Below are 11,568 nucleotides of genomic sequence, written 5' to 3' on the forward strand. Positions count from 1 at the left end.
CAATCTTAAGCCTTGGTCCGATTTTCGACTATGTGAAAGATGGAGGCCCAATTTCCCTTCTGTATGAAGATTCGATAGTAACTTACTTAAATTAGGGGTACCAATCGCGAAGCCTATAACCGACTAGTTGCAGTATAGCACGAATTGTCTTTAGCGCTGTGAGGTCGCTTTTGTTATAGTGAAAAGAGGCGTCTTAAATTCTACATGGAATCACTCCAGGAATGTTTTGCTAGGGAAAATAAAAAAATAGTCTAAATCGACTCGCAGCTAGCTATCTTGGCGAAAAAGCCTAATTTCTCCACGAGCAATGGGATTGTTCAAGGGCAATTAAAAGCCGCATAGAAATGGCAAGATACGCATTTTATAATTAAACAAGTAACAAGAAAATTGGTTAAAATTTTGTTTTTGGTCCATTTCATCCCCTGAACATTTCACGATCATCACCAAATATTAATCATTTCTATTCTGGCCCAAACCAAACCTCCTCAAAAAATTCGTTATAATCGGTCGATAATTGCTGCCTTAAGCTTGTTTACAATTTTTAATGGACGGACACACATCGCTAAATCGCTTTATCTCGTCAAGATATGAATTTTGGCATACCAAATGAGGGGTCTAGGACGAATATTTCGTGGTGTTACATACAATTTTGGAGAGACAATATGTGTCATGTTATAAAATAGTGGTTCTCTACACAGAACCCATTATATATTAGGCAGTAGGCCCTTTATTTAGCAAACAGTTTATTGCAATTTACATCAGAGGAAGGGTCAGTAGTTTTTTCCCATATGTAGGCTACTTTGCGAAATATATATGTCCTCAAGGAATTAAAATCTCGACCAACAATAAAATTTTTATATTTTTCATATAAAAGTAATGGTCCATTTCACCCGCTAAAGAATATCAGATCATCATTCAAAATTGTAGGCATCTTTTTCGACCTATACTCTTACCCGGAGCAAAATTTCGTGACTATCTAGCGAGTTTATTATTACAATACAAACAAATAGCAGAATATATTAGGCTGTAACCCTGTTATCTGATCATGCACACCAACATAATTGGTTTCAATTGAAAGGTCAAGCGTTCCACTTTCAAGTATATCTCACTTGTCCGGAATATCACTTCCACGAATTAAGATATAAGCTGTATATTAAAAATTTTCACAATTTTCATACAAAAGTTTTGGTCCATTTGACCCTCTAAATATTATCCGATCGCCATCTTAAATTGCAAGCTTCTCCTTTGTGATATACTCTTACCTTATTTAAAATTACGCGTTCATCGGACTATTATTGAGACCTACAGAGCCGTTAGAAAATTGGATAAATATTATTTTTTGGTCCATTTCACCCGCTAAATATTTCTCGATCATCAGCAATAAGAATAGGGATCTATTCTGATCTGAACCCGACCTCCATACAAAATTTCGTGACGATCGGTCTGGAGCGTGTTTACAATTTATAATGGACAGACGGACGGACTCACATCTCAAAATCGCTTTATCTCGTCGAGATATGAAGATTGGTATACCACATTGGGGGTCTCCGACGAATATTTCGCGGTGTTACATGAATTTTTACCAAAACAAACTTATAATACCCTTTTCCACATTGTGGTATAGGGTATAAAAATATCAATTCAGGATATACATAAATCTTACAAACAAGCGACGATTTATAATAACATCAAACTTGGACTTTAAAAATCAGCAGACATAAAAAGATTCTAGGCATTCGAAATGTATGTACATACATATATGTATGTATATGGACACATAAAAGACGTAACAAAAATGCAATGCGGAATGGAGTTGATCGATTCAACAAAGAGAAGGAAGATTACCTTGGACGTATTATGAGAAACCCAAAATGGAGTTGATCGATTCAACAAAGAGAAGGAAGATTACCTTGGACGTATTATGAGAACCCCAAATACAAATTGCTACAAAATATACTATGGATAACTGTTGCTGGCTGACCTGTAGTGCGATTCTCTAACTCATTTCTTGAGTTACCGACAAAAATCGGTAAAATTTGTCGATGTAGGTCTATGTCTCCATATAGCCCCCATAGGACGGTTCTCCACCAAAATAGCTGATATTTGGTATTAAGTTTTTGATAGAGGTATGAAACATTCCAGCCGAAATGTGCCGGTATAGGTCGACGACCTCAAATACCCCCATAGGACCGATTTACGGTATTTTGAAAGTTGTGGCCTCAATATATCACCGATATTACTGAAATTTAGTATTCAAATTGCCATGAGTGTATAAAATATTGCAGAAGAGAATTATCAGTATAAGCCCTTTTCTTCAAATAACCCCCATAGAAGCGTACTTCCCGATTTTCAGTATTTTAAGGTTGTGTCATCAATATCCCATCGAAACGGATGAAATTTTATATTTAATCTCCGTTGGTGGTATAAAACTTCCCACCTGAAAGTTTCCGGCATTGTTCCATGTTTTTATATACGCCCCTTAAAAAGATCCCTCGCAATTTTCGGTATTTTGAAAGTTTTAGCTACAATATTCAATGGGAATAACTGAAATTTGGTATAATTAATTGATATCGTTGTGCATCAAATTGGGGCCACAGTTTTACAGAACGGTGCTCCCGATGTTGTTAACTATCCAACTCCAGAATATTCAGGTTTAGGTCTAGTCGGTTTTGCCACATTTTTGAAGGGAGTATTAGTTGAGATATATGTACTACTCCTGTATTTTTCTCATCTATGAACATTGTAGTTTCAGAATCCGCAAAAACTTCCCAGGTGTAAGCTCATTTCATTTAAAGTTTGTTCAGATGCATTGTGTACCGTTTGCATTAGAGCTTTTTGGCGCGCTAACCTCTTGGCTTGTTATTTTGACGTATACGTAATGAAATTGACGTTTGAAAGGGGTTTATTAAATGCGGTTATATGCAAATGTACTAAATGGTTAATTTTCAGTACCAAACATCCTAGAAATTAAATGTACTTCTATGCGATTTTTTTAAAATATTGCTGTCTATATTATTAACAGACATCCGATTTTTTCATATTTTTGAAAATTATAACACAAATAATTCCTTTATTAAACAATAGAAACTGGAGCTTTGTACGAATTATTGATTATTTTCAATCTGACATCGATTTTATGTCATTGGAACGATATAATTCTATATAATAACGTATTTTACACATATTTTACATACATATATTTTATTTATAATTTTATACGTTATTGGATCTCAGATGAATAACAATTTTACTTTAATTTCTATACTTTTTAAATGTTATTTTTATTTTATTTTATAAATTTTATATGTATTTTATATTTTATATATTACAATCTCTTCTTTTTAAATATTACAATCTAGGTACCTAATTATCTACCTACCCCATGGCGCCCCTTGCGTACTTCCCTGATTAAAAATATATTTTAAATATAATTTTTATGCGTTATTCTGAGACATTACATTAATTTATATATGCACATAATTTTTATTTTTATTTTATATATTTTAAATATATATTTTAGATATAACTTTTATTTTGTATATTTTATATATAAATTCGTTATTGGATTATTGGGTCCTGGACGAATATTTCGTGGTGTTACAAATAAAATAACACAATTAAAATTAACTTCATCATGTGAAATTACAATATTACTTTAATTGACATGTATAATTTGTCATTGCGCCTTAGACGAGGTGCTACAAATAAAATAAACTTCTTACGATACAATGTATAAAAACCCTAATTATATTTTATTTTTATCAAAATCATAATTTATTTTTCAAATCAAGGTATTTTGTTTCAAGCAAACCCCTAATTTTTCCAAATTTAAGTTCTATTGACCTTTAAAAATAATTTAAACACTCTCATATGACCTTCCCCCACTGTAATTTATGCACGATGGCAGAGAAGTTGCATCGCTGCAACGGCAATTGGTTTTTGTGCTGTGTATTTTTGTTTACGAATTGAAAGAGACAGAGAGGGAGGGAGAGAGAAATAAAAACTCCACCAAAATAATTCCGTGTATGTTTGGGTGTGTGCGTGTGTGCTCTCCCAGTTTTGACTTCGTGAGATGGCAAATAAGAACTGCCAGAGCACTCGTTAAATCAGTTGAGAGAAACTACTCGTCGAGTTAACAACACAGTTTTCCGTGCTGCTAATGTAAAATTCGACAAATTAAAAAAATTTAATTTTATAAAAACGTTTTCTAACGCAATAATACCCACAAAAATTTATATTTTGCAATTGCAAATAAACAACAACAATTTCTTTTTTGGAAATATAAACAAAACACCTTGAAAAAAGAAACAAATTCAATTTTGTTAATAACAAACAACAACAAGACAAAATACTTTGTGTCAAACAAAAGAGCAACAAAGTGAGAGTGAACTCATTGTGAGAGAGAAAAAAGAGCTTTTAACAAAAATTAAGACAACTAAAAATAAATAAATGAATTAAAATAAACAATTTTGGAAAGTTGCAAAATAACAAATAATTAAAATAAAAATAAACATAATTTGTTAAAAGTTGTTAACTTGCTTCACTGCCTAACAATTGTGCCCCATTTTGGTGAATGCAACATTGCCCCACTCGTAAATGTCAAATTGGAGCATCTGACTGTACGTGTGCAAGGTGGAGTAAAAGCTTTGCGTCACTTGTTTACTTGTGTGAGTGGATATTGGGGAAATTGTCAGTGATTTTGGCGCCAAATTTTGACAGCTCCACAGTAGAAAAAAGCAAAGACGCAAAAACATCATAAAAAAACAACTCAAGCAAAAAGAAGCCATACAAGTGCAACAATAATTATTATTGTTAAAAACAATTTGAAAAACAATTTTGATAACTAACAAAGAAAAAGGAGACAAATAAAAACACTGCAAAAATGTCTGCCGCCCGTGTATTGAATCCCATGATCTGCAAAATCTCCAGCAGTCCTGTGGCTATGCGTAGCAGTAACATGACATGTGGACGCCAGTTGAATCGCATTAAAAGGGATCTCTTTGGCCCTGCCAATCCCGTTGAAACCACAAAGTACAGTATACCTGTTTTTGCGAAATTCCCCCCTTAGAGTCCCTTTACTAATTTCTTTATTTACTTTTCCCCTTAGAATCTTCAATGAGGAATTGGAAAAAAGCCAAGAAAGAGCCTCCCGTAAATGGGGTTTTGACTTCCGTACCGGTTCACCTTTGTCGGCAAATTCACAATACATCTGGGAACGTGTCTCGACACAGGAAAATCAAATTGCTCCCGAAATGTATACATTGACCCGTGCCGCTCATGTCCGCCCAACCCCTGCACCCAAAACAAACTTGGAAATGTTAATGGATGAGCGTGCTGAACGTGAAAATCATTTAAATTTGTCACAAAGTTCCGTTACCACAGACACCGATTCCTGCGATGATAGCCAAGATGAGTCCATGGTTGAATTCAAAGTTCCTGCTGGTCCCAATCATGCTGAAACCAGTGTCCTAGTGCCACGCAAAACACATTTACGCAAGAGACAACCTAAAATTACAGGTAAATATCAAAAAATTAGCTATTTGAGATTGTAAAATTGTAATTGGGTATATTTAATAGGGTCAGTTAGAAGAGTGTTTTACCAAAAAAGAAGATATTGCAGGATTTTGAGGTTAGGGATTTATTGCTTACAAAAAGGGGATTTGTTTTAATTATCTACTACTTGAGATTTATGGGATCGATATGTTCAAGCTTTTTGCAACTTTCCCACATTAACCAATGGGTGATAGACCAGTGTATTTTAAGTTAGAATTGAAATCCCTGGCAAGAGTGTTTTTTTTTGCTACAATTACCAACCACTTTTAGTAGCTTCATTATTCAAAAAATGAGTTTAAGCTTCTCCCCCAACTTTCCCACACCTTTTTCCCAAGCAACCAACCTTGAAATATCCGCTCAAAAATGCAATTTCCTCAAACGTACACCATCAATTATCACGAAAAACGTAAAGTATTGAAAATGGGAAAAAAAAGTAATTTCGCCACCACTAAAACAAGTGTGATGGGAAATCATTGTTTTCATTTCCCATAACAGTTTTTTTCGATATCAATAACGTTCAATAGTCTAATTTCCACCCTCTCAAGTTCAATGGCAATTTCATGTTTTCGTTTTTTGGGAAGGAGGAGGGTTAGCTCAAGCCAAGCCTTAGTAACGGTCAAACTTAAACAATGAAGTTGTTTTTTGGGGGAGTAAAAGTCCGTTTCATTCCCATTTTGTGGGCGTTGGTTGCGTAAGGTACCTTTGTTTTGCGGTTTCTGATTTAATAGCTTTTATTATTTCATTTCCGCTTTGAAGGGTTTGACATGCATTTGTCTGCTGGATCGAGAGATACCGTTCACATTCAATCAATTCATGTGATCTTTAAACAAAATACAAAGGGTTGTTTTTATGCCATACCTATTGTTCTTTGCCTTTCGTCCTTGTCTAAAATCTAAAGCACAAGTGATTTTTTGTTTTGTTTAGAAAAAAAATCCAGCCAGCTGTGTGGCACAAAATGAACCCCCATAATATGTAAGGTTGTTACGGTTGTATACCTTTCTTCCCCTTTTTCCCTTTGCTGTAAAGCGCTTGCGTGTTTTGCCTGCTTTAAATTTTGCATTCAACCCCCTTCAAGTTTGATACCTCTTACCCATTGTCCACTGCCTTTCATTGTAATGTGCGTGTCTTTTGATGGATGGTATAGTATACTCTGTTGTGGTAATGATCTTGTTGGATTTTTTCAAAAATCTTTCATCCTGTAAATGAAATTTGAACAGATGTTTAGGGGGTTGATTGCTCGCTTCTAGCTTTTCATGATTTTCCACCAGATGTTTGGAAAATCTTGCTACCTATCAAAAACAGCCCTTATCAAAGTATGGAAATTAAAATTTTCGCATTACACCGAGAGATCTTGGGATAGAGCACGACTTGGTGATGCCATGGAGGGGATAAGGAGGCCAGATGAAATCCCCTTTGTAAGGATTTTTATGCCAACCACCGACCAGGACGAATTTGTCACATCATGTCCTAATCATTTTAATCAGTCTGTCTGCGATCAGCTGATGTCATAGAGAGGGTGGTGAGGGGAAAATAGTTTCTAAAACCCAAAAAACATATTAAAAGCGTTTTTGTCACTTATCAAACTGGACGGCTTTGTCGCATCATTCATTACCTTGTCGTTCAAATCTTCCCCTTTGCCATTCACAGAATTTGTCTTTGTCCTTTAATCTTTGTTTTGGCTACTTAATTTCGTCCTGTGCTAAGCGCGTGCCAACTGCACCTTTTTTTTCAAAAGGAAATATTTGCTAATACAACAATTATGTATGTGAGTTGGCTGAGGGATGAGGGATGAAAAAAGGATCAGGTACATGATCAAACACATGGTAAAGGACACATACATATACAAAGGATGAGAAAATTTGTTGGGGGATGAAGAAACATATAATTTTTAGTCCTTTTAATTGTCACAGCAGGAGATAGTTTTCCTTTCTAATTGGATTTAGGTCCTAGTTCTTATTGGCATACAAATTTCAACCACATGTCTTCCTTTATGTAACATTATACTAATCCCCTTTCCCTTTTTATTTTATTTTTAGAATACATGAAGGAACGTAAACGTTTGGCTCAAACTCCCAAGAAAGTATCCCCCGCCAAGCGTATGCGCACCTCCTCCGGCTCATCATCGGTTAGCCATGCTGTTAATGTCAATAGCATAGCAGCGCATTTTTCACTAAGAACACGTCAGCATTAAGGATAGAGAGGAGAAACACAACACAAAAACCAACCTCTGCAGCAGCTAGCGTGTATTCTTTAGTCCATAAGGAATTTGTTTGCAATCAACAACATTTTTTACATCTTAACAACAACAAAGGATTAATCCTCCCCCCGTCGGACCCATCAAAGAAAAAAGTTTTATTTTTTTCTTTAAACAGGAAGTTATGCTCCTCTACACTACTACTACTATTACCACACAAACCTAAATGCCATAAACTAAGTTCTTTTTTAGTTATTAATTAGTTATTAGCAAAACCTTTAGTTATAACTATCACATACCTTAAGGGTATTATCCTTAAATATTTTAAGGCTTATGAACAACATAATGATAAGTTTCTCCCCCCAGGCCCCCACCCCACGACCCAAATGCTTCAAAAAACCAAAAATTGTTTTACCCTAAGATTGAAATTGAATGAATTGTCCTTAACCCTCCCCCCTTAAAAGACTTTGGCAATTGTTGGCCAAAAAGAGTTTGGCTATTGATCTCATTTGTTAAAATATTCCAAACTTTTTGTTGGCTCTCAAAGCAATTGACAAACTTTTTTAAAAACAAAACACTTTCCTTAAGGAAATTTGCAAAATTTTTCTTGGATTTTACAATTTTTGTCTATAAAAATTCTAATTTTCAAGAAATTTTCTCCCAAAACTGCTTTATCAAGGCAAAAAATTTGAGAATTTCCTCCTCTAACCAAAATCCTTTTGAAGTACAAACTACCTGTAAATTATCAAAATTATCTCCCACCCACCTTTACCTCCACTCCCTCCACTGTCTTTTTTCGCTTCTAAGAAAATTCTTTAGAGAGTTTTACAAAATCCAATCCCAAAGGAAATATTGTTTTTTTCCTAACGCAAAAAATATCCCAACAACTTAAAATTTTTTTCAAACATTGAAAAAAAGAGTTGAAGTTGCAAATCAATTCTTTTTAAATAACAAATTGTGAAAATTTTCAAAATTATTTTTCAACGAATTCTATTTAACTATTTTTAAAACTTTGTAAAAATTTCAATTTTTTAAAATTATTTTTACAGTTTTTAGAAACAAAATTCTGTGGGAAATAATTTTAAAAAATTTAAATTTTTGTTTCCAAATTTCAAAACATTTTTGGATTTTAAAAATAATTTTTGATTGTGAAATATTTAACAAAATTTCAAAATTATTTTTCGCAACATCCAAAATTTTTTCTTCTTTGAATTTGAATTACTTTTATTATTTTTTGACATTTTGCTAAATTGAATTTATCTGTATTTAAATAATTTGAATTATTCCCCAATTTTGTTTGTAAAAAATTTTATATTATTGAGATATTGTATTTAAAATTTTGTAAATCCCCTTAAAGAATTGTAAGCTCTTTTAAAATTTATATAAGAAAAAATTCCTTAAATTTTCAAAAACTTATTTTTTGAAAATTTAATGTAATTTTTTCCCTTTCCCACTTTAAATTCGAAAAAAGTTCTTTGCTTTCTGGCCTTTGTTAAGGCTGGGAAACAAACAACTTTTTTCCCTACCCAATCATCCCCATTCTCACCCTTCTACAAAACCTCACCCACCCTCCCTTGTAAATTGTATAATTTTTTATGTAGGCAGAGCCTTTTAATTTTCCTTATTTATATTACCTTAAACTTAATCTAAGTACACATATATAAATATATATTTTTTTATATAAATGAACTCTTAAATATATTGGAAAAAATATAATACAAATAAGAAAATACAGCAAAATAATTTTTAATTACATTTTGTATACTTTTTTTGTCAGAAAAAAATACACATGTGTATTTCAACAAAATCAGAGTCAAAAGATTTGCATCAAAACACACAACACAAATCAAGATTTTACAAGAAAAGAACAAAACTGATTTGCATCAATCTATAATCTTCAATATTTTGCATCTTCATCTAACTTCTTTAAACATCTTATTTTTCATCCATTTTAGAGATTTGCATCAGTTATTCCTCCCCCACACCCCCACACACATAACAACCCACAATAAAGCAATACTACTTTGTATTTAAATAGTTTATAAACCATATATAATCCGTATACAAATATTTTTTTATATATAAATATAACATTGTATAATTGTTTATTTTAAGGAAAAAGAAGAAAAACTAAAAATTTAAATTGGAAAACATATTGCAACATAAGAAAAAACAAATACACAATAACAACAAATCAACAAAGAAAAAACTTAAAATTTGATTTGTTTTATTTAAACATCAGAGAAGATATTTATGTATGTCAGAGAAGGTATGGAAAACATTTAAGTAATGAAATCTAAAACTTCAAGAAAGAACAACCTTTTTCTGAAGGTTTTCAAAACGTTAATATTTTGGAAAGATTAAAAATCAAGAGGCTGTACAAAAAATCAACATTTGCGGAAAGTCAAGCAAAGGTTGAAGTCTGTCTGGAGTATAAATTAATTCAATAATTCTTAGATCTTCTAATATTTTACTAACAATGCTAATGATCACATTTTCTTCTTACAGCACATATCAATTTGTCAGAAAGTCTAACAAGAAGAAGGTAATGGTCTCCAAATTAAAACATATAGGAGAATTCAATTTAACCACAAGCATTTATAATGGAGTAAATTAAATCAAATTACAAATTGAAATCTAAAACAAAATTCATTAATTTATTCTCAAGAAATTTCATTTTCAAAAACTTCAACAGAAGGTTATTACAAGAATACAAAAACAACTAATACAACTTTCCTCCATCACAAGATTGACTTTCATTGCAAAGTAATGAAATTAATAAATATCCTAATATCCTTGTAAGAAACACATTCACCTAAGCTCTTAATTGATAAAATAATTCTAATTTTAAAAATTTTTTATTTCAGTATTTTCTTATAAATCCAAAAATTCAAAATTAATTGTATTTATCTATCCATCGCCTCACAACACATCTCTTATCTTCTAGAAGCCAATGAACACTTTTCCAACGTGGTATTATGGTGTGGCTGTTGGTTGCTGTACTACTGTACTACAACGAGTATGAGCGTGACGACTGTCCATCTTCATAGTTTTTCTTCATCCACGTTTTCAGTTTTCATGTGCATTTTCAATTTACAAAAGAAAAACTAGAAAACTGTTATCTACAATAACAAAAAAATTGTATCAACTCATGGTGCTCATGGTTTGACGTTGCGTTTGTGAGACACATTAGCGCACGTAATACTGCTGCTGGTGGTGTTTTTTTTATCAATTATTTTAGAGAACTATCGAATGCAACTCAATATGCTTTTGGGAATTTTTGGTAAGTTAAAAAATATTTATTACAATTTTTAGTTGGTTGATCAGATTAGAAGCGTTATTGAACAATAGTTGAAAGTAATTACTAATTTGTTGATGGATAAATTGTTGAGCAACTACGATATTTCCGCAAAAAAATGGTATTCAATAATTGAAACACGTAAGACCTCTGAAGCAAGTTTGTAGATAAGGGCAGGAATAAAATATTTGAGAAATAATGAACTCGAAAAACTACATTTATTGCCTCAAATTTTATAAAATATCGTAAATTTCCATAATTTGTATACCTATATTTCGCACCCTATCTCCAAAACCGTTAATTTTTTCTTAATGTTTTCTTTTGGAAAAAAATTCGCTGGAATGTAATACACAACTCTTCAGAATATGTTGTTGTAAAATGTCTCTATCACATTGTTTTCAGCATATTTTTCAACGACGATTTAATAAATATGTCAATAATGTGGTGAAATCCGAAATGCGAGAATAAACTGTTGGTACGAACTGTGTTTGAAATACGTATTGTAAAAGATATGATCCAAAAT

At 32.4% G+C, this 11,568-nt stretch overlaps 1 protein-coding gene across 1 annotated transcript; it reads left to right on the forward strand.

Annotated features, from left to right (window-relative positions):
• Window positions 1–4,108: 4,108 nt before the first annotated feature.
• dap (cyclin-dependent kinase inhibitor dacapo) lies at window positions 4,109–9,487 on the forward strand. The gene is made up of 3 exons (XM_073957593.1): window positions 4,109–5,031; window positions 5,108–5,517; window positions 7,590–9,487. Exons 1-3 carry the CDS (start codon window positions 4,883–4,885, stop codon window positions 7,742–7,744), a joined length of 714 nt encoding a protein of 237 aa, XP_073813694.1. The 5' UTR covers window positions 4,109–4,882; the 3' UTR covers window positions 7,745–9,487.
• Window positions 9,488–11,568: the final 2,081 nt, after the last annotated feature.

Source organism: Musca autumnalis, unplaced genomic scaffold, assembly GCF_047663935.1.
Source record: "Musca autumnalis isolate F117 unplaced genomic scaffold, ASM4766393v1 scaffold_5, whole genome shotgun sequence".
Lineage (NCBI taxonomy): Eukaryota > Metazoa > Arthropoda > Insecta > Diptera > Muscidae > Musca > Musca autumnalis.